Genomic DNA, 24,497 nt, shown 5'->3' on the forward strand with positions numbered 1-24,497 from the left:
CCACCTACGCTGCCTCAGCCGTCGCCTCGGCCCCGCGCTGCCTCAGCCGGCCGTCACCATGAATCAAGACCTGCAGAAAGAGCGGGCTGGCGCCAGCTTCAACCCGGAGCTGCTCACGAATGTCCTGGACGGCAGCCCCGAGAACACTCGGCGCCGCCGAGAGATCGGTGAGGGCAGCTGGCCAGGCCTCCTCCCCGCCTTTCCCGAGCAGAGCTGGCGGTTCCCTCCGGGAGGAGTCGGGGGTGTGGGGGCGCTGTAGGGCCTAGGCCACAACCTTTGGCCTAGCTTTCAGGGAGTCGCAGGACCCCCGCACTTCTAGGGGAGGCTGTGGCGGGGGGAATCGCCCATCGCGAGAGAGAACCTGTGCCCGAGTCTGAAACCTGGAGCCGTGAATTTCTTGTCTTCCTCTTGGTACCCTTTAACTCCCTACCAGAGAACCTCATTCTGAAAGACCCAGACTTCCAGCATGAGAACTTGAATTTCCTCAGCCGTAGCCAGCGTTACGAGGTGGCTGTTAAGAAGAGTGCCACCATGGTGGAGAAGATGAGGAAGTTTGGCATCGCAGATCCTGATGAAATCATGTGGTTTAAAAAGTAGGTATGCCTTAAGCTTAAGAGCAAGGGCCTAAGCCTGAACCTTGAATTCGCCATCTGTGGTATCCTTTTTCATAGTGTTTGGCGTTTGAAGACTCAAATTCACATCTTTTCATGTCATTTTAAAGTGTGGACAATGATGTTTACTTTGATATTTAAGCCTTTTAAAGGGCTGACGTTTGTAGAAAGCTTGTGTGAAGATGCTGTAATTTTCTTTCTCAAGAATCATACACATGCGGTCCAGACCTCTCAGTTTTGAGCGATTTAAATGCAGAATGACTTTGCTTCTTCTAAAAAGGAGGCCTGCTAAATTTAGAAGCTGAATTTAGAAGGATGTTTTCCGTTGCAAAGACCAAACATTAAATATTTTGGAGCAGTAACAGATTGTATTTTCATATACTAATGTAGCTCTTGAGTTTAAAATAATGGAAAATATGAGTGGATGAGGAAGAACTTTAGTCAAGCCTCAGAATGGATATGAAATATTCTGAGAACCCCCAGCTTTGTTGAATCTGGTGAGGGTATTTAAATGGCCCTCCTGTGCATATGAGACGTCATAAAAATATGCCTTGGTCCTACTGCTGAAAGAGTACGTTCTTTTTTCAGACCATCTTTTTGTTGTGTTTTTAGTTAGAAATAAGACACACACTTTTTTTTTTGCCTTTATGTAAATATACACTATAATTATATAATGTTAGTAAAAGATTCCTTTGATTTGCAGCCTTTCTTCTCATTTATTATTGGGCATTTCCTGTTTTAGGTCTCTACATTTTTTAAGAACGCCAATATTTTCATCAATAGAGAGTAAATGATTTGGATGGTACATATTTAAGAGTCAAGAAAAATGAAACAATGAAATATGTTGCAGGCTCTGTCTTTATGTTGCAATAGGCATTCCTCCCTTATACAACTGCCAACTGATATATTTGGTATCTATTTTCGAGTTTGACCTGGTTATTCTTGTCAAGAGGAAATTTACTCCAGATCACACTCAGAACTTCTTTCCATTTTAGTTATAAAAATACAGTTAATTTGGTAGTCCAGTCAGAGTACTTAACTGACTTTCAAATGCTCTTTTTTTAAAGTTTGTAACTTGTGGCTGTGAGGATATCGAGGTGGAGTAACTCCTAGAAAATTCTGTTTCTGATTTACCTGAATTGAGTTTGTGAACTTGTAAAATTAGTAAAATTTGATTTTTCCTTAAAACAAGAGGTTTGTTTTGTTTTACTTTTAAATGGCTGCTTCCGTGTGTTTCAGAGTTAGTTAGATTTCATAATCTGTGGTGGTGCATAATGTGTAAATAGACTCCAGTGAAGTCACAGTGACATAGAACACAGTCCTTTATGTGAGTTAAAAATCAGGTGACACCAGCCAGTTTTTTTGGTTTTTGGTTTTTTTTTCTGTAATGTATTTTATGACTCAGACCTCACTATTTGGGAAAAAGACAAAATACAACCTGTGGCAGGCCCTTTGACATCCTTTCAGTATTTCTGGGATATGACAGGAAGATCAAAGTTTGTTAGAGAATGTTTCATTAGTCTTGGCAATTACTGAACACCATCGATTGTTACTTTAGTCTTGGCAATTACTGAACACCATCGATTGTTACTCGCACCTGTGTTTTATGTATCACTAACAAACTTAACTGTGACGTACCATTGTCAGATTCATTGGATGTCTTAAACGCTGAAATTGGCTTTGGGGAGAGGGATGCTATGATTAATGAAATATAGTAATATTTCTCTTTCTAGGGATTTGGGACATTTACTGGTCTCTTTTATATCCAATTTTCCTATCACAAAATGAAACGAGAATATTTTGAAACTGACTAAAATATTAGTAAAGTACTTTGAGTTTTCTCAACTCAAACAGTAGAAAAATTCTTCTCTCCATTCCTTGAGAAAGTAAGACTTTGCTGTTTGGGGAATATACAAACTCCTTTCCTGATCTCCTTTTCTGAAATTTTGTCTTTTAACTATACTGTTTGCTATGCAAAAACTAAAGTATTTTTAAAGTAACAAAATTCTAATGCAAACCAGTCGTGATTTTTTTTTTTTTTAATCCTTGTTAGGTTTTTAAAGCTAGTTCCTTGAAAAGCGTCTTCAGGGAGAATTAAACAAAACTTACAACAAGTGCTCAGATATTGTTCTTTAGTTAATTTCAAGAGGCCTCAAAAAAAAATCTCGAAAACATAAGTATTTGACAGTCTTTATTTTGTGTCACATATTTTTTCCCTCTCAGTTTCTAGAATTAAGTATTTTGTGTCAACATCAGCACTTTACCACCCCAGAGCCTCCTCATTTCCCATAAGGGAATGGCTGTGTCTTGTATTGCTACTGTTTTTAGCAACTAAATTGCTGCTTTTATTACTCAGAAAGTCTTGCAGGTTCATTTCCTCCTTCAATGAAAGTGAGGTCACTCAGTCGTGTCTGACTCTTTGCAACCCCATGGACTGTAGCCTACCACACTCTTCCGTCCATGGGATTTTCCAGGCAAGAGTACTGGAGTGGGTTGCAATTTCCTTCTCCAGAGGATCTTCCTGACCCAGGGATTGAACCTGGGTCTTGCACATTTCGGGCAGACGCTTTACCGTCTGAGCCACCAGGGAAGTCAATAAAGCATGGCTATTAGGGAGTGCTGTGGTGCTCTTGCCTTTGAGAGGCCGGTTTTTACATTTACCTCCACATTATCCCACGTTAGTGAGATGAGTATGTTTTTTTGCAAAACGTTTTCTCTCTCTAGAACAGCTTCTGTGAGAGTTACCTAGAAACTCACTTGCCTCTTCTGTTCCTCCACCTCCTTTGCCCTCTATCTCTCCTTGCAGTCTTAATTAACATTTAGTATTTGTGTGAAAATCAGAGAACCTCAGGGTTAAAAAGCATTTTTGATGTTGGCTAGTCCAGGCACTCCTTGAATGTTTGAATCTGTCCTCAGCACCCCTAAAAGGTGGTGGTATGGTTTTAGGGCCTCCCCAAAAGTAAGTTGGCAGCCTAACCCCTCTTTCTCTTGAACTTATGCTCTGCTTGTTCTACAAGTCAGGACAGGGTGGTTACACTGCTTTCTGTCCATCCCTTGAAACATCATGAGGGTCAGTTAGATGATACTTTGTACCTTAAACTGTTTATATAGATAGAGCTGACAGAATAGACCCGTATAAAATCTCTAGCTTGGCATGGCTGAGGCTGACTAGTGTATATAACTTGTATTGACTACTTCACAGATTCTTTTAAGGGAAAATCATTAAAGACTGAATTTCATTAAAATTAGAATTCCCTTAATCTGGACTAATTTTCAGAGACCCTTTGTGATTTTTAACATATTCACATTACCTGCTTTACCCATCTATAACCTCTGAAGATGTTTATAGATTTGTGCTTTGGCCCCAGAATGTATACATACTATCCTGGACATTTGCTTTCGTTACTAGGGAAAAATAGTTTAAATTATTCTTCTTTAGGACATTTTGTTAACAGCTCAGCAAATGTAAATGTTCTATGGAGTTTCTTTTGATTTTCAAGACAAGTGAAGCCTAAAAATAAAGCAAAAACACACACTCATGTTCCAAGAAATCAAACCAACAAATAACACCAACAAAATAATTAACAAAAGAGGTCTGAGGCTGAAACATGGGTAGAATTTGCTTCCTGGATTAAGTGTGAAATTCAGACTCCTGGCCCTGAAATGACTAGGGAGAGAATAGAAACCACTAGATTCTGCCATTGGCTTTTTAGATAGCATATGATAAGTTTGAGTCTCAATTTCATAAGAAAGGGGTTTAAATTTGTCTGACCTTCATCCTCAGGGCCAAACGTGTCTGGCGAGAATGGTGGTAGAATGCAGTTTCTAGAATAAGGCTGAGAACCTTTTCTTTTCTCTCCTGTAGACTACATATGGTCAATTTTGTGGAACCTGTGGGCCTCAATTACTCCATGTTTATTCCTACCTTGCTGAATCAGGGCACCACTGCTCAGCAAGAGAAATGGCTGCATTCATCCAAAGGACTCGAGATAATTGGCACCTACGCCCAGACGGAAATGGGCCACGGTTAGTCCACATTTGAGGGTCAGTGGGTAGCCCAGTCAGGTCTTCAGTTAACAAATGACTCTGGGCATTTGACTTTTTTTTTCCTTCCTGCTACACATTTGGAATTTTATTATTAAATTGATAAATCTTAAAATTCAAACTGTTTCCTCTTAGTTTATTTCCCCATAAACTGGTCCAAGATTCTGGCCTGAAAGATGTATCACTGTTATTTTTTACCATTGCTGTGTACACCCAATTAAAATGGGTATCGAGCAGTTTGGAAAGGTGGGGTTGAAAATAAGGCAAATTGCTCCATTGTGTGGGTGTCCGATATAAAAGACCTAGTTGGAAATTCTTAAGAGGCTTCACGCCTCAGCAACATGTGAAAGATGCTTTGCTTTAATGAAGTTAAAAATGTGGATTTTTAATGAGACAGAGGGTTAAAGTGGTGAAGGCTGCTAGGGGGTTTGGGAAAAAGTCCATGATGGTCTTCATTTCGTTTCTTTTTATTTGTTTTTCTGTACCTGCCCATGGACTTTGAATTCTTGGTTAAATTGTTCTGAAAACCTTTAAAAAAGTTTTTGTTTAGTCTTGTGAAACAAGTTTGTTTTCATAGACAAGGCCACAGATGGGCTTAAGGGTCTTGAGTTTGAGCTGCCCAATGTCATTCCTAATTATCAAAATGTTTCCCTCATGTAAATAAAAGAAAGCAAAGAAAAGGGAGGAAGAACGGATGCAGATATCAGGGACATTCCTCTTTTGTGTTTGATTTGGTGCTCTTTGGCTTGTGAATTGGTTTAAGGAAATGTCCTTTCTCATAATGCCTATGGGCACTGCAGATCCTGGTCATGGGACAGTTTTATGAACACCCTACCAGGCACCCCAGGATGGTTTGCACTGAGATGACAGACCTGAGGGAAGATGTCCTAAGGGAAGAAAGATCACATGCCTAGAGTGTTCCTCTCTTGGAGTGTGTGTGGGTGTTTTGTAATCTTGAAATGGCTTTGTGGTACAGAATCCTTTTTTGTTTGTTTGTTTTTGAATTCATCACTGAATCTATTTGACTTTAAGAGGCATACTGTTCACCGGAGACATTAGATGTAAACTATTGTGAAACTAAATGAGTCTGATCTGTTTATCTCTTGTTGGTCTGTCTTATCCTTCTGCCTCTATTTATGAAGTATATTTCCCATGTGTATTTGAAAGAAGAGAGGAAGAATTGAAGACTTAAACTTCATTGGTTTGAGGAGTGCCGAGGGTTGGATTAAGGTCCTGTGTTGCTCTGGGCAAGATTGTATTTGTTAGTTTTCTTTCTCTTCTTCCTTCTAGTTTCCAAATGTTTTCTGGTGTTTGAAACCAACTTTGTCTTGATCTCTATGGTTTATTAGAGAACAGAGTTTTAAAATTGGGTCTTGTTTTTTGCTGGAACTTTGTCAGTTCATATTAGTTGTGCTTTGCTGAGTGCTGTTCTTTTCCTAAAAAGCCAGTCTGTTGGCTAATTAATATCCTGTAAGAGTATAATCTTATAGAGAATATATAAAAAGTACTTCAGCATCAGCGGGATTGGAAATAGAGCAACTTGTACAGGATGATTTGACTACTTAAATTCTGAGACTTTGGAACATTGGTCAACAGTGATTATCTCACGTTCTTACAGAATTAGCTGTAACTTCCAGTTTGGGATTCTTTGGCTTCTAGGAAGCCTCTGAGAAGTGAAGAAATTAAAAGTGCTCAGTCTTATTCCAGGATCCTCAAGAATCTTAAAATTCAACCATCTGCAGAAAGTCTAGCCCACCAGTGTTCCTCTTCCCTCCTTTAAAGACACTTCTGTCTGTACGGGCACACAAGCCCAACATATACTGGGTCTGTGGATCTGCGAGCCCTAATCAAAGGCAGAATCCTGGACCAAGGAGGTTGCATTGTCTCCCCGGGGCTGCTTTGTTAAAGAGACTGTCTGGGACATGGTCTAGGGTTAGTTATCTCCTGACCATATGTCTCTCCAGGTCACAAAGCAGATAGTGTCTTGGTCGTCACGGTTATTTGATCATTTCAAGTTCTGGCCACTTCATAGGGATTCTTCTTGCCTTTTCTGTTATTATAATTATTCAGGAAAATAGAGCTTTTGTAGTACATGCTTATCATCCTTGAAGATGCTGCAGTATCTTTGCAGATTCCCATCTCTAATACTAAACTGTGAAAATATTCTTCCTTTGAAGCTTGAAAAATAGGTCATGCACTTGATCTTGTAAGTCCCTAATCTTCCTCTTCCTGGATCTCACTGCTCTGTCTCTCCAATAGCCTCCCATCCTCTTTTTTCCCTTTTTTTTCCATTCTCTTCCCTGTTGGCCTTCCCATGAGACTTGCTCCCTGGATATTCTAATTTCCCCACTGTTAGTAATAACAATATAAATGTCTACAAAAGCTGTGTTCTTTGTGTTATGCCTTTGGAATATCTTTCTCAGAGATGAATGACTACATTTGAAGAGAATGAGTACTTTATAGGTTTTGTTGCATAAGACATGGAATAGGTTTTGATGTATTTAGTGTACTCGTGTCTCCTTTGTCCCATCAACATGGTCACTTTGGGTTTTTTGCTACTTTTATATCTATTTAAGAATTAAAGTTTTCATTTACCAATGCTAATGAGCTTGGATATTACTCTGCATTTCATATGTATGAACTGGCATTTTCTCCTTTGAGTATTGGATAAATAGAATCTGCATGTTGATCTTAGAAAATTATGTTGTTTCTGTTGGCTCTGTTTCATTAAATATTTTGGCCTCAGTGCATCTGTCTCGGACTAGGTATAAGTTTTCTTCTCATATCTTGGGTAATTAGCTTCTGTTTTATTCCCGTTTTTGTTTGTTGCATTCGTGTTTAATGTTTTTACTTGTGTATGATACAGAGTGATCAGTCTCACATACAGTATTTATGTTTGTTAACTAATAGTTCTTTCACTTTATTATGTTCTTTCTAGTTTATCTTAGAGTTTTGTAATAGTTTCAATTTATTCATGGAACCTTAAATATATTACATTAATTTGTTTCTTTCTGTTTTCTCTAACATCATAAGCTTTGGCTCATTGTTGTTTTAAAGATATTTAAAAATCTGATAGGATAAGCCTACTATTGTTATAGTGTATGTTTCAAGATATTTGTATTTAGTGTTCTTGCATACTTATTCTTTTTGATAAATTCTGATCTCAATTTATCAAGTTCTAAAACATATTCTATAGGAATTTAAAACCTGTGTTACATTAAATCCCAGTATTTTCTTGGGAACTATTAATTTTCCTTCGTACTCTGAGCTAGGAATTAGCGACTTCTTTTCTGTTACTCGGATCTTTCATTCATCCTAGTAGGTATTTATGTGTTTTCGTAATTAAATCTTTAATATTCTGAGCTAACTTATTTAAAATTTAAAAATATTTTGTTGCTGTTATAAATCACCTTTCTCTTTAATGGGATTTCTATTTGAATGGTTCTGATGGATAAGAATGAATGATTTTTTTAAAGCCTATAGCTTTTCTAAATTAATTTATGATTGATGGTGTTTTGTTGTTGATTTCCTAGGATTATAATCATGCTGTCCGCTGAATTGCTATTTTGATTTCTTCCTTTCTCAATATGTTGTTAATCTAATCATTCATCCTCACTACTGGCCAGCCTTCCCAGCCCTGTATCATGTAGGAAATACGGGGAAAGCCTTTTGGTGTTAACGCTTTTGAAAGAATTGACTGCAGCTCCTTACCAAGTAAAATGTTGGTGCTTTGCAATTATAAAGTAAATTAATTTAAAATAATTTATGATCTTTATCATGCAAATATCAATACTTGATTTAAATAAAAAACTATCCAGGTAACTTTGTCCTTGTAATGTTTCTACATTTCCTCTGCTTCTGAATAATCCTTACCCTAGTTACAAGAGACATTTTACTCCTGGAAACAGCTTTCAGCTTCAGAACAGTTTGTGATGATAGTAGTCTTCCCCTTGCGCTTCTCAGTGTGCTCTGCGCAACCCTTGGTGTTGGCATTATTCTCTGATACACACCTGCCCATGATGAGTCTGAAGGGCACCTCAGAGCGACCTCTCCTTCACCAGGAATTGCTCTGGTTTCTAGCCATGGAAAAGTAGGCTCTCAGCACTGAGAGTGGTTGGCTTCAGGCCACAACATTTGACCGTAGTTCAGAGTTCTCTTCTTACAGCTCCTGCTGCTGCTACTAAGTCACTTCAGTCGCGTCCGACTCTGTGCGACCCCATAGACGGCAGCCCACCAGGCTCCCCCATCCCTGGGATTCTCCAGGCAAGAATACTGGAGTGGGTTGCCATTTCCTTCTCTAATGCGTGAAAGTGAAGTCGCTCAGTCATGTCCGACTCCTAGCGACCCCATGGACTGCAGCCCGCCAGGCTCCTCTGTCCATGGGATTCACCAGGCAAGAGTGCTGGAGTGGGTTGCCATCGCTTTCTCCTAGGCACACTTTAATTTTTCTTCCTGCACACCATTCCTTTAAAAACAGGACAGTTGACATTTCTGTTTGTGAGTGAAAGGTACTCTCTCTTCCCAGGAATGTTGTTTTTCCAAGTATTTTCACTATTTATAAAAAAAAACACAAACCACTTTTTCTTTTGAAATGACTACAGATTCATAGGAAGTTGCAAAAATAGCCCAGAGACATCCCATGGACCTTTTCACTCAGTTGCCACCAGTGGTAATATCTTATAGGATTTCCAGTTTGACGCTTCCAAATCTTAACTGATTTGGCAGGTCTTTCTAATGTCCCCACCGTCATCCTCAGCTCAGATTGCACTAGAAGACATGATTAGGCTACGAGATTTTTGTCCTTGTTTTGCCATGATCTTTTTCTTTTGGTTGTGGTTTGAGGCCTGTGGGGTCTTTAATTTCCCAGCTAGGAATGAACCTGTCCCCTTACCCTCATTGGAAGCTTGGAGTCCTAACCACTGGACCACCAGGGAAGTCCTGCCATTATCTTTCTGACCTGAAAACACTTAATTCATCTCAGCTTTAATTTCTGTGTAAAATGAGGAAGTTATTCGTGTATTATTTGATTTTCATGTGATGGTTAGCTGAAAGCTCAGCTTACCCCAACCCTTGTGGAAAGGCATCACAGATCAGCCCTCACCTAGAGCACCCTCCCCCTGATTATTTCCTTCCTCAAGTGGAACAAATGGAGAAGTTTTGAAACTGTTCAGACTCATTTCTAAGATAAAGAACTTAGTAAGAGCAATATAGAATTGATTAATTTAGAGCTGGAATTTAGATAAAAATGCCAGAAATGGCAACCCACTCCAGTACTCTTGCCTGGAAAATCCCAGGGACGGGGGAGCCTGGTGAGTTGCCATCTATGGGGTCTCACAGAGTTGGACAGGACTGAAGCGACTTAGCAGCAGCCGCAGCATGCAGCATTACAAAGCTGTATAGCACTATTTCCTATTAGAAATAAATTCACATAAAAGTCTAGGGGACTTGCAAATTTTAAATGGAAAAGAATGACTTTAGAAATTGGATTTTAAATGACAGTTAACATGTTTTTTCTTATTTTGTTTGATTGTAATGGAGCACTTGTTATGCATGAATCTGTTATTTGTGAATATCATGATCTTCACTAAAAATTGCATGTCTTTTTATTTCTGAAATTAATTACTGGAGTGAAGAGCACCATCAGTTTTTGTATTAAATTGTTTCAATAGCATGTGGCTGGATATTTTAATCAATCCAAATGAAATGACCAAAATTATGTGAAGAATGTGGATTAATGGTGGATGTTTTATAGACAAATAGAAAAGTTTTCCAACCCAGAAACATGATTATTAGATCCTGGAAAAATTTTTTCCAAGAGAACTTCTGTGTTTTCCCATCTCAACTTTTCCTTAGAATATATGTCTTTGTACAACTTCAATTCTCCATTCCATCAAGCCTCTTCGGAATTTTTATTTACCTTAATTGCAAGGCTGTAATCCTTTGCCTTGGTCACATGGTCTTGGCTGCACAGGCTTTGGAATCAGTTCCCAATCCCTGCCAAGTTATTTTAGAAATGAGTCACATTAGAAAATACTTCTCACCAATTTAAGAAAAATGGAAGTAAACAAGAATTATAATGTAATACAGAAAGGGGCAGTGCTCCCATCCATGATGAAGTCTACTCAACTAATTCATACTTAACAGAAGGTATTTTTTTTCTCCTTCCCTTGCTGTTTGTTCAAATTGCTGATCTCACACCTGATGACTCTCAAATGCCCATCCTTGGTATTTCTTTGAAGCTTTGTGCATCGAGGGCAGCCTGGGCCTCTGGATCTTCACTTTGGCATGTTCCTGCCCACCTTGCTGCACCAGGCAACCGAGGAACAGCAGGAGCGCTTCTTCATGCCTGCCTGGAACTTGGAGATCACTGGCACTTATGCCCAAACAGAGATGGGTCATGGTACGGTGCATTCAGTCTACCTTCTGGGTTGGGTGGGGCTCTGCAAGCCTAGTGCATGTGGGGCATCCATCACGTGCCAGCAGTGGCGTCTCCACGTGCTGTGTGAGATCTGTTTAAATGCAGTCTTTCTGCAGCACTCCAGGTTTTCACATGTGTAAGTCTTGGCATAGACAATGCCTTGGTCAGTGGAAATTAAAGCTTATGTTATCAGAGATACACTGATTACTTATTCATGGCTCCCCTTCAGCAAATCAAGAATTAAAGAGTTAGGTCTTACTTACTAAGTGGTTTTTCAGGTTCATTGCTTTTGTACAGAATTTGTATAGAGAGTCTGAACCCATCTCTTTTTCTTCATTACTATGATTCCCTTTGATACTGATACCTTAATGAACTTAAACAGATTCCAGAAGAAACACATGTTAGTAGCATTTGTGCTAAAGGGAAGTGAGTGGCCTATATAACCAAAATAGGCAGCATTTTTTACCTTGACATTATTTGTGTTGATTCACTAAATTCAGTAGACTTCTAAAGGGGGCTTTGGCCAAAGTTAGTAAAAATAAGATAAGTTGTACTTCCAGGTAATTGATTTCACATTCTGTATATACGACCTTTCTTTTTTTCTTTACATCCCCCACCTGCCTTTCTCTGTGAACTGGTGGCACTTGTTCTGTGTTGGTATTTGTGTTTGAATGGTATCAATGCATCTACTTCTGGCTTCTGTTTGCCCACTTGGAGGTTTCAGAACAGCTGGTCTAGTGTATATTTGCTCTTTGTTCCTTATTCCTGTAACAGCTTCATCTTAATTTGATTGCTCAAATTAAATTTGACTTTCATCTTTGATGCTAAATAGTATTTTACAGGATGTTCCTAAGACACAAAGTGGAATACTATCTGGTTCAGTTGTGCATTTGAAAACGCTCTGTCATTACCTGTTCTATAAAAGTTTCTTCTTTGGTGAAAGGAGTCTCACTGTCTGATTCCTTGATTCCCATCCAGGGGAAGGTTGATCACCCATAAACTGGCCATTTCTGTTATTCAGCTTGGAAGTTTCTGAATGTTTTACAATTAATTTTAAGTGGTGAATGAAATCTGGCATTATCAAAGCAATGTGGTAAAAAGTTCTCATCATTGACTTCAGGATAGGGAGAGGGTCACATAGAACATTTTTCTGTAACTTTTTTCAAAGAATTTTGGCACGTTTGTATTAGAATTCAAGGGCTTGCCTGATAGCTCAGTTGGTAAAGAATCTGCCTGCAATACAGGAGACCCCAGTTCGATTCCTGGGTCGGGAAGATCCACTGGAAAAGGGATCGGCTACCCACTCCAGTATTCTTGGGCTTCTGTTGTGGCTCAGCTGGTAAAGAATTTGCCTGCAATGCAGGAAACCTGGGTTTGATCCCTCCTAGAGAAGGGCAAGGCTACCCACTCCAGTATTCTGGCCTGGAGAATTCCATGGACTGTATAGTCCATGGGGTTGCAGAGTTGGACCTGACTGAGCGACTTTCACTTTTTCATTAGAGTTTAAAACACAAATCCCTGTCCATCTCCAATAAACATGAAAGTGGTAAACCAGTCAGGATTAAGTGAAAGCCTAGTGTTGGAAGCCTACAGGGTGAACTTGGACCTTATTGTTGGACTTTTAGAAATTTTTAAAAAGTCACCATTCCAGGTCTTCTTTTCCTCAAAATGGTTATAACTTTTAAAGTTTTAAAGCTTGTTTTCCTTTCTAGCATTCATTCTGAAATAAATTCTCAGTTTACAAGAACTGTAGCTGCAATCTCTTCCTGTCACGTGTTATCTCATTCTTTGTTATAATACAGAATTCCAGAATGTTGAATTGGTGTGGTAGACACAATACGAATGAGTTGAAATTGGCACACTGACAACTTAGAGATGCTTTTAAAAGGGCAGTTAACTTCCCTGTTAAAGTCATAGCCTGTGATCTCAGGCAACTATGATTCTTATCTGTCTTTACATTTTCTTTTGGTTGATGTAAATAAATGTTCCCTATCCACTGCTGTGCAGTAAATCAAATACAGAAATGGAACATGCTTGATGTTTATATTTTCAGCTTAATACGAACTATCTGATTTAAGCATGGGAAATTCAGAATCTTGGTTATCAACCGTTTGTAGCTCATCTACAGATGTTTTATTGTTAGATGTTGTTACTCTCTGAGATGCTAGCGCTTTAAAGGAACTGGACAGATTTTACCCTGTACCTGTTTTTTCCCATATTCTATCTGAAGTAGGTATAATTCGTTTCCTTAGGAACCCATCTTCGAGGCTTGGAAACCACAGCCACTTATGACCCTGAAACCCAGGAGTTCATTCTCAACAGTCCTACTGTGACCTCCATCAAGTGGTGGCCTGGTGGACGTAAGTGAATTTTTAAAATAGTAACTGGATGTTTTGAAGACATGACATTGTGTTTAGAATATAGAGCGTCTATGAGAATATAATTTTGAAATATAGAAAGAACTCTTAGGGCTTAAACTATGCTGAGCTTTTCACATTCTCTTGTGTTACCTGTTATAGATATTTAAACACTTGTAAAGTGCAGAGGACGGCTGTCAATTTTGCTGCTTTTCATAGATTTTTATCTAAGCATTCCCATGTTTTAGCATAATTTCCACAATCATCATTAAAGTAATTTAGTATTCCCAGTTTGGTTAGTCATTTATGTATTGAAAAGTATTTGAGGGACTTCCTTAGTGGTTCAGTGGCTAAGACTATATCCTCCCAGTGCAGAGGGCCTGGGTGCAATCCCTGGTCAGGGAAATAGATCCCACATGCTTCAACTAAAGATCTCGTATGCTGTAACTAAGGCTTGGCACAGCCAAATAATTAATCAAACAGAAAGAGAAATGAGTATTTTTTTTAAAAGAAAAGTATTTTAGTTTTTAAATTTTTGTTATAATAGCTTTGATGTGAAATTTATTTAATATTGTCTTCTATTCTGAGTTATTGTTTTAGGATACATATATTTCAAATGAAGGATTTTGTTATCCACATTATATGTTTTAATATGTGTTATTACATTTTAACAAGGAAAAAAACTAGCATGCAATAAAAGGGAAATATTTCTGGATGCACTAACCAAAAATCTCTTAAAGCAGCGTATCCTATAGTACAATGGGGTAATCTGCAGTGGTGGAATATTCTCTTATCTTTGCCATTCAGCGTGGTAGCCACTGGCCACCTGAACACTGGAAATGTAACTAGCTGACAGAGGGACTGAATCTTCTATTTTATTTCATTATAATTAATTTAAATGTAAATAACCACATGTGGCTAGTAGCTACTGTCTTGGAAAGCCCTGCCTTAAGGGAGAAAAAGGAAGTAATTTAATGTTCTACGATTATCCTGAAAATGTCTTTATGTAAATCAATGAAAAATAAGTAGAACAAGTAAAACTATCTTCTTTAAAATGCTATCAAATTAACATGTTGTCTACCCTAAACTTAGATAATATTATATGTCAATTATATTCCAGTAAAAATACACACACATATATATGTGTGTATTTTTAAAATGAAGGCTTACTTTGCCAAAATTTAATGAATTTTGCTCTTGATGGAATCTTAATCTTATGTTTAACATATGCTTTTCTCTCTTTTGTTTCTGGCTTTTGAAATTGTGAGAACATTTGCTCACTTTTCCTCTCTCGTTTTCTTTTATGTTGTAGTTGGAAAAACTTCAAATCATGCTATCGTACTTGCCCAGCTCATCACTCAGGGGAAATGCTATGGATTACATGCCTTTATTGTACCTATTCGTGAACTTGGGACCCATAAACCTTTGCCAGGTTAGGATTATCTAATGTTGAGATGAAAAATTAAACCAGTCACTATCTTCTGCAAAAAGTATAATATGTAACTAAAGAAGAAGAAGGGAGCCGGGAATTCCAGAACATAAACCCCTTGTAACTTTCCTTTCATCTGCGGTAGGTATTACCGTAGGAGACATTGGCCCCAAATTTGGCTATGATGAGATGGATAATGGCTACTTGAAGATGGACAGCTGTCGTATACCCAGAGAAAACATGCTGATGAAACATGCCCAGGTACAGTGAGATGGAAAATAGGAGTAGACATGTCAGACATGGGGGTTTCAGTGGCCATTGATAATCATAGGGTTGGGATGGTCTGTTCGTTTAGAAGGTAATAACAGATTTTTTACTTCTGATGATGCTTTTATTGTGACCGTGAAATCAGATCAGTTGACAGGTGTGAAGAGCATGTCTTGGTTTGCTAAACCAGTGGGGCTCACACTTTAGCATACATTAGAGTCGCCTGGAAGGCTGGCTAAAACTAGATTACTTAGCCCCCAGAGTTTCTGATTTAGGAGGTCAGGGTGGGGACTGAGCATCAGGTGGTGCTGATGCTGCCTTTCTGGGGACCACACTTTGAGAATAGACTGCCACTTGGGTTTAACAGAAGGAAGCATCCATCTCATGTTCTTTTTCCAGGTGAAGCCTGATGGCACATACGTAAAACCCTTGAGTAACAAGCTGACCTACGGGACCATGGTGTTCATCAGGTCCTTCCTCGTGGGAGAATCCGCTCGGTGTCTGTCTAAGGCATGCACCATTGCCATCCGATACAGTGCTGTGAGGCATCAGTCTGAAATCAAGCCAGGGTAAGGGTAAAGTCAGATGAGCTCAGTATTAAAGGTCTGGTGTGAACCCCATCCAGATATCAAAATTCCCAAATGTGATGTGGAGAAAGTGCATTTGTTATAAAATTAGCTAGAATGGCAGTGTACTGGGTCTGCTACTTAGAATCTAAACTTCCTTAAGTGGAGAGATGAGAATAAGCACCTAATTATTACTTTTAACTTTCTAAGAGAAATGGTAATATTACTAGAGCTTTATAAGTGAAGTGTTCAAAACACTGAAGGTGTGGTGTGAAGGTTCTAATTGCTGCTCATAACTACAAATTGTTTGGTGAAAGTGACATTAAACTCGATTCCCTGTTGTGTTCCTGGGGATAGTTTGTTCTTATTTGCACCTACTAATTGGGCATGACTCTGATAAACGTTTTACTCTTAAAGAAGAAATAAAGAAATTGGTAAGAGCAGACTCATTTTGCATGCTCAGTGGACCTTCTTAAACTTTCAGTATTAAACTTAGTACACTGGGTCTTCTCATATTAGTGGTCAGGATATAGTTTATTCTACCAACTACACCCTTTAACATTGCCTTCCTCCTGTGAAGTTAACGAAGTTTGGTTCTGTATGTTGCCATGAGATACTGTTTTCATAGTCAAACTAGAAAGACTGGAAAGATTAAGAAAAATACAAATGTCAACTAGAAAATCCTGTTCACGTGTTCAACAGGGTGGTTCAGAGTGTGGTCTTCTGTAGCCAAATAGCCTAGATTTAAATCAAGAATCTGCCACTTACTAGCTCTGTGACCCTGGGTAGGTTCTTAACCTCATTTTCCCCATCTGTAAAACAGAGCTAATAAAAATTACCTCACAGGATCTTTGTGAGGATTAGATAAATTAATCTATCTAAGTGCTTAGTCCAGAATCTGGCACATAGTGAGCTCTGTACAGGCATTTATTTATTTTTGTTTGTTTTTCCTTTTTTCATATACTTTAGTGAACCAGAACCACAGATTTTGGATTATCAAACCCAGCAATATAAAGTTTTTCCCCTCCTGGCCACTGCCTATGCCTTCCAGTTTGTAGGCGCATACATGAAAGAGACCTATCATCGGATTAATGAAGACATTGGCCACGGGGACCTGAGTGAGCTGCCTGAGGTCTGTGTCTGGTCTCTGTCCCTTGTGGGGACCCTTCTTGTTCATACTTCCCTGTGGGATCGTGTGCAGAGAAAATTAAACATTGGGATACCTTGAAAAAAATCCATATTTTTATGGATTTATCCATGTTTTTAAATTTCAGAATTACTGTACTATGTTGGTCCTTTATTGAGCGAAGGAACCTAAGTGGTGCCTTTTTTTGCCACGTAGAACAGTTGAGAAGGGAATGTGGTAATGTTACTAGTTTAGGCTAGTTAGATGAGGATGTTTTTCAGTTTACATACATGGCAAGTGATTTTGTTTGGTTTTTGTTTGTTGGGGTTTTTTCGGCCACACCAGTCTGTTTGCAGGATCTTAGTTTCCTAATCAGGGATCAAACCAGGCCCCTGCCAATGACAGCACAGAGCCCTAAGCACTGGATGCCAGGCAAGTCCCTGGCAAGTGATTCTGCAAGTGACCCTTTCTGTTAAGTGAGGTTCAGTGTGTCTATTTGGAACGCAGGCTGTCAGCACCGCAGATGTCCTGATGGCCTGTGCTTCCCCCTTCAGCTTCACGCGCTCACTGCCGGGCTGAAGGCTTTCACGTCCTGGACAACAAACGCAGGTATTGAAGCCTGTCGGATGGCTTGTGGCGGACATGGCTACTCTCACTGCAGTGGACTTCCAAATATTTATGTCAATTTTACCCCAACCTGCACCTTCGAGGGGGAAAACACTGTCATGATGCTGCAGACAGCCAGGTTAGAATCTAATTCATGATTTCTATCCTATGTTCTCAGGAATGTCCGAGTCCTTTCCACTGATACCTGTTCCCGTGTTTTCTCTTCGCATTATGTTTGTTCCTGAAAGATGTCATTTTGCCTTCCATCCTGACCCTGGATGTTTATCTTGTGCTCAGACTAGTATGAAACCCCTGTCACAGAGTTTAAAGTCATTACAAGGGTTCACTTTATTTCTGTCTCACGGGAAGCATAGTTACTGAAAGCATGTGCCCTGGTGACTTCTAGGTTCCTGATGAAAAGTTACGACCAGGTGCACTCAGGCAAGTTGGTGTGTGGCATGGTGTCCTACTTGAATGACCTGCCCAGCCAGCGCATCCAGCCACAGCAGGTGGCCGTCTGGCCAACCGCGGTGGATATCAACAGCCCCGACAGCCTGTCAGAGGCGTACAAGCTTCGAGCGGCCAGGTGAGTGCACCCACAAGAGCTGGGACCGGCAGCTGCAGGGGCCTCAGGCCCAGGGCCTAGGTGGGAGGCACGAGTATTCACTGTCACCTCCTTGGGCTCCAGTTTTCCAGGTTTTTTTTTTTTTTTTAAACAGATTAGTAGAAATTGCTGCTAAAAACCTTCAGACTGAAGTGATTCGCAGAAAAAGCAAGGAGGTAGCGTGGAACCTAACGTCCATTGACCTTGTTCGGGCAAGTGAGGTCAGTGATGGTTCTCCCCACCCCGCTGCCGGTCCTTCACCACCCCCTCATTTTCTTAGTACAGAAACCTTATCACTGTTGAATTTTTTTCAGAGATTCTTACATTCTGGTGTTTTCCTTATATCTAGGCACATTGCCACTATGTGGCAGTTAAGCTTTTTACGGAAAAAGTCCTCCAGATTCAAGAGAAGTCCATCCAAGCTGTCCTAAGGCGTTTGTGTCTCTTGTATTCTTTGTATGGAATCAGTCAGAATGCAGGGGATTTTCTTCAGGTCAGGATTTTCTAAGTTTAAGTCCCTTTATTTATTTACTTCTGGTTTATTTTGTAGTTGTGCCTGTGTGTGTGTCTAGATATTCATAAACATCTCTCTGTATACGTACCTTATAACGTCTGTGCTTGCTTGCTCATTTCTTCCCTTTAGGGGAGCATCATGACAGAGTCTCAGATCACCCAGGTGAATGAGCGCATAAAGGAGCTGCTGACTGCGATTCGCCCTGACGCGGTTGCTCTGGTGGATGCATTTGATTTTCAGGATGTGACGCTGGGCTCTGTGCTTGGCCGCTATGATGGAAATGTGTACGAAAACATGTTTGAATGGGCCAAGAAATCCCCACTGAACAAAACAGAGGTAAAAAAAGAAAAGTGTCTTTCACCTTTTGAAGTTATTCATTTAAATACTAAACCAGGAAAGCCCTCAGAGAATGACCACCTGAGGAAGCTTTGAGAGCTCTCATGACCGCTTCAGACAGTCTCTTTATTGGAGCAGCAGATTCTGAAGGGAACAAGACCTTTCCTATAGCATGTGGGCCTCTAGTTTCCTTAACTAATGACAGTTGAAACATTTCACGCGTGCACACACACACAGCACTGCGGTGCGGCTCCCCATACCCTTGGTCACGTTCCAACCACTGTCTAGCTCATGGCCAGTTGCGTCTCACCTGAACCTCCCAACTGAGAATTATTTTGAAGCAAATCCAAGGTATCAGGTAATTTTATTCATAAATATTTCAGTATGTATCTCTGAAAGATAAGGATTCCTTTTTTTAAAAAGCATGACTGCAGTACCATTCTCACAGCTAAACAAATTAACAATAATTCTTTCATATCATGAACTAGCCAGTCAGTATCCAGATTTCTTCCCCAGTTAGCTCAATTCTCCCCCCATCCCCCTTTGATTTTTTTGAATCAGGATCCAAATAAGGTTCAGATAATTTTTTGATTAAAAGTACGTTATTTTGGGACTTCCCTGGTGGGCCAGTGGTTAAGAATCCACCTTCCAGTGCAGGAAACGTGGGTTTGATCTCTGGCTGGGATCCCACATGCCATGGGGCAGCTAGAGAGCCCTCGTGCCACAACTCGAGAAGCCCCTGCACCACAACAAAGAGCCTCTGAGTCACAATAAAGGGCCAGTGCAGCAAAAAAAAAAAAATGCTATTTTAAATTGCAAGCTCCTTATCAGTAATGTTTTCTCTCTCCCTTTCCTGCAGGTCCATGAATCTTACAAGCACCTAAAGTCACTGCACTCCAAGCTCTGACATGGCTTGATGATAAGTGCAGTCTGCCCCTGAAAGTAGCTGTTCTCCTTACACCTGTCACATAAAGTGTGTGGAATCTTGATCAAATTCAGAAAAGCTGTAGAGCAAGTAATAAATTGACCCTTTCCTCTTTTTATAAATGAAAAAAGAAAACAGATTTTGCAAATTAAAGGAAAAAACCAGATGTGTTTTACAAGTGCAATTAACACTGAAAGAGACTATTAAGCATTCAGAAAAAGCTTTAAGAAATGCAGTGCGACTTCCATCTGTATTGCTGCTGATCCCAGGAGGCCAGGACTTTTGATAATTAGTAAAATTTAACTACTAAGTAGTTAATTATTTTCACATCTTAATTGCTAATCACTGGATATACAAGTGTTTTTAAGCAGAAGTGTTTTTTTAAGCAGGGTAGAACCCTTCCAAGCTTTCTTGCTTGTGTCCTAACACAGCTGCTAGGGTCCCGGCTAGAAAGCAGGAGTGAAGAAGAGAGACTGGGGGAAAGGAAACTAATCAGGAAACCTGTGAGTTCGTGCCTGACACACTGACACCTTTCCTGCCTGCTTGCCCTCCTTTATTGGTGTATTGCTCCTATCTTAAGTGTTCACAGTAGCATCTTTAAAACCCAAAGATTTCTTGAGCACAGGCTCCTGCAGGGTCTCTGCCCTGTGCAATTCGGAACTAAGCTTCCATTGGAGGGTTCTCTAAATTGTCCCTCTAGTAGCACTATAGCTCCCTTTGCCTCAGCTTCTCAGGAAGAGGGAGGCAGCCAAGTCATCTCTACATACAACTTTTGGCAACTAATGAGATCTCCAGATCAGTGGTTTTGATCTCCCTCTTCTGAGAAAGATGCTAAAGAAAGGAGAAAATTAGTCACAGTTCCTTCTTAGAAGAATAAGGGCGTGGAGAGCTATCAGTTATGGTTACTATAACTTTGGTGACCATGGTAACTACATTTTCTAGAACAATCCAGATTTCCTATATCCTGGCACTCTGGCAGAAGCCATTAAAATGCTTGGGGGTTACTGTGTCTGGCCTTAGAAAAATAAAAGCATCACTCATTGCCTCTTATGCCCAGGAAAGTCCTTTGACAAAGCATGTGTTCTGATTTTTTAATCAGAAAATATAATCATTGAAACAGTGACTAAAGGATAAATGGAAGCTCCATAGAATGTTTCTTACGGTATATCTGGTTTTATTTTCAGTATGTTTCTAGGAGCTTTATCTGACTTGCTAAATTGTCCTTTCAGCTGAAGTCTAATTTATACAATCATTCTGTATTTAAAAGCTAAACATGTATCTCATGATGAATTTTTTCTTCAAATCAATGTAAAACAAATCACTTAATTTTCTTGTTGTTGCTAACTGTATTTGTAACCTCTGTCTCATGAAGCCAGTTGTTCTAGAGTCAGTCTTGAGAGTGTAGTATGTTATTCAGGGAAATGTAATTCCCTTCTTGGGACCTTATCTATCACTGGGATGGATAAAATCTATCCCAGTGAAACTAGTAATAGGAGACTTTAAGGTCCAGCAGAAGAAATACTGCCTGTTGACACAAGCCTTAATCTTTCCACCAGGAGAACTAATTGATAATTGTGTTAACATTGAAGTAAAAAAGCACTCTGTAAATCTTGTATGGGTATCTCTTAGGACTAGATCAGATTCTGGGAAATACAGTAAATTCAGATTGCTTAATATTAACCTGTTAAATATAGAATTGTTTCCAGTTAGTGGTTAAAAATCTTATTCACAGAGGGCTAACCCATGGCCAGGACATGAGGGTTTTTGAAATGACACCCACACAATCTAGCTGCATAGGTCTGGGATCTAAGCAGTTTGAAACGTGGTGGGCTCTGCCAGAGCCACCTTCAGTCCAGCATCTTGAGTTTTATTTAAAAGCTAGATCTCATATTGACAGTATTTTTATTAACATTGAAATGTTTTTAACTTATTCACTGTAATTAAAGAATAAAGGTACCATAAGACCTCAAGAATTTGTCACTATCAAGATGGAAAGAATGTGCCACGTAAAATTAAACATAAATTTAAATTATGAAGAATTTTAAGATGTAGATTTAGGTAACACTAAACAAAAGAAGAAGGAAGGAAGGAGTGAGACCTGCCTGAGCAGATAGCCCTAAACCTGCCATGATGCTGTCTTTGTAGAGTATCTGAGTGCTCTGTCCACACAGGAATACGGGTTTGTTGGTTTCTCATAAGGAAGCAGCAGACCCAGCTTGCTGTCCCTTAGAAGCCAGACTTTGCCACAGATAAGGTTGGTTCTGTTGGGTTCTTTTGTGAGCCATTTTCATAAAGAGTACAGATAAATTTCAACCTAATTTCCAAAATGATGATAAACCTGAGCAGAATTATAGTTTCTGTTAGATGATACTGACCTAACCCTTTGAAAGATTCATGAGGTTTTTGCTGTTTGTAATGGATGAAGTTTGCTGCATCATGAAGTATTTGGATTTCTACTTTGTATCTACTCAGTAGACACTGTGGTATACTTCAGTGTTTGGACATAAATGACCTCAAAGCACAGTTGGTCCCAAAGCCTTTGGAGGCCTTTCTGTTCTTGTCTTCAGAACATCATACCACCAAGTAGCAGCTTATCGTCAGAACATTCACTTAATTGCAACATTAACCATGTTCACATACTTTCTGAGAACTCACTGGTTGCAATTTCAGATAACATACACCTGGAGGCATTTAATCATTTGTAACATTAACTTGTTATTAGAACTCAATTCTTGGATTTTCTTCAGTGCAAGGCTTTGGTTGCGGAAATATATTGATTCATGATCCTTGAGTTCCCCAGGGAACAAAAATTCCTCTAATGACTTGCCCAGAGTCCTACCCCTTTCTGAGTTCTTTCTATCCATCTCAGTAAAAAGAAAACTAGATGCAGATGGCCTGTAACACCCACTAACCATTTTGTGTACTGTGCAAGGTATCCCTGGGGTTATAGATTGTCCTCAAGCAGTAGCTGCTGCACCAGCTGGAGAGGAGCCTTGCCAGGAAACTGATGATTCTACTTGAGGCCAAGAGTCTTCTGTTGAGTCTCCTGACTCATAAAGGTTTTCATGGAGAAATGCAGAGATCAGCTAATTGAATATTTATTATTCCATTCCTGGAGGATTAGACCAAGTCACCGTAAATGAATAAAATGTCTTTTCATTTTAAAACACTGGTGGAGTTTTGCTTATAGCTCTCCAAACTCAATTTTTCATTATTATTCCTGTGGTCCATGATAGTAAATATAGAAACATAAGGAAATTTTAGAATTATCAGATGTTAGCTTTTGTAGACTGCAAATTCCTAGGTTTCAGAGAATTTTTTATTTTTATTTTGTATTACATATAAGTGAGCCACTGATTATCCCGAGGAAAATCATGGAACATTGGGAGGGATATTAAGAATTCTGAAGCAAAACAGTTTAACCACCTTATTGTCAACTGTTTCACAGATTAGGTAACAACGTGATTGTCCATCTTCTGCATAATATTCCAACTGATGACTGCTTGTTTGTAAACATTTCCAGTTGCTATGAATTCAAGGAAATTACTTTGGCGCATATAATTTGCTACCTTCTTACCCCTTTAACTGTCGTGGTTTGAGTTTGGTTCCTACCTGATGAAGTGTATTTAGCATGTATTGTTCTGCATGCCTGGCAGGACATGTCAGTGAAGGTGGGAGTACTGGAGGAGGTGCACAGGTCCAAAGACTGAGTCACGGTTAGACAGTGGTGACCCACCAACCTTCGAATAAGCTAAACCACTAACCCCATCTTCCTTTGTAAAATTGAAAAACCCTTAATAAACTCTGTAATCAACACAAAAAGTGTTACTGTCTTTATTAGGTGATGGTGTTGGGTTTCATCCTGGCTTAACAGCTTTGGCTTTCATAATTGAAGGTCACAGCCACTTTCCTAGTCTTTATGGTTTCACGGCCCATCAGTTTTCCACCCTTCACACGTTTCTCACGCCCTCCCCCTTTCCACCAGTGAGCCCTCAAAAGAATGCTGAAAGAACTCTTTTTTTTTTGGCTGTACCTGTGGAGCATGTTGGATCTTACTTCCTAGAGCAGGGATCAAACCTGTGCTCCCTGCTGTGGAAGTGCGGAGTTTTAATACTGGGCCACCAGGAAGTTCCTGGAAGAACTTTAAATGTTTGGTTTGGAGCCTAGATGGGCTTTCCTTGTGGCTCAGCTGATAAAGAATCCGCCCGCAATGCGGGAGCTGCTGCTGCTGCTAAGTCGCTTCAGTCGTGTCCGACTCTGTGCGACCCAGAGACGGCAGCCCACCAGGTTCCCCTGTCCCTGGGATTCTCCAGGCAAGAACATTGGAGTGGCTTGCCATTTCCTTCTCCAATGCATGAAAATGAAAAGTGAAAGTGAAGTCGTCAGTCGTGTCCGACTCTTAGCGACCCCATGGACTGCAGCCTACCAGGCTCCTCCGTCCATGGGATTTTCCAGGCAAGAGTGCTGGAGTGGGGTGCCACTGCCGTCTCTGGCAATGCGGGAGACCTAGGTTCAATGCCTGGTTTGGGAAGATCGCCGGGAGAAGGGAAAGGCTACCCACTCAAATATTCCGGCCTGGAGAATTCACAGTCCATGGGGTCGCAAAGAGTCGGACACAACTGAGCGACTTTCACTTCACTTCACTTTGGAGCCCAGGTAGTGGTAGTTCTGTAGAAAACCTGGAGGAAGAAGCT

General features: G+C 39.9%; 1 protein-coding gene across 2 annotated transcripts; it reads left to right on the top strand.

Moving 5' to 3' along the window:
• The first annotated feature begins 19 nt into the window (after positions 1–19).
• Positions 20–23,605, top strand: ACOX1 (acyl-CoA oxidase 1). Of its 2 annotated transcripts, none has more exons than XM_068976153.1 (14): positions 20–167; positions 434–593; positions 4,477–4,637; positions 13,326–13,433; positions 14,743–14,862; positions 15,005–15,120; positions 15,526–15,695; positions 16,662–16,824; positions 17,373–17,563; positions 17,831–18,010; positions 18,144–18,249; positions 18,378–18,521; positions 18,672–18,878; positions 19,738–23,605. In XM_068976153.1, the coding sequence occupies exons 1-14, from the start codon at positions 59–61 to the stop codon at positions 19,783–19,785; spliced, it is 1,983 nt and encodes a 660-aa protein (XP_068832254.1). In that variant the 5' UTR covers positions 20–58; the 3' UTR covers positions 19,786–23,605. The 2 variants fall into 2 exon arrangements, with proteins under 2 accessions (XP_068832254.1, XP_068832256.1); XM_068976155.1 differs by lacking the exon at positions 4,477–4,637 and adding an exon at positions 10,895–11,055.
• Positions 23,606–24,497: the final 892 nt, after the last annotated feature.

The sequence above is a fragment of the Capricornis sumatraensis genome, chromosome 8, assembly GCF_032405125.1.
Source record: "Capricornis sumatraensis isolate serow.1 chromosome 8, serow.2, whole genome shotgun sequence".
Classification (NCBI taxonomy): Eukaryota; Metazoa; Chordata; class Mammalia; order Artiodactyla; family Bovidae; genus Capricornis; species Capricornis sumatraensis.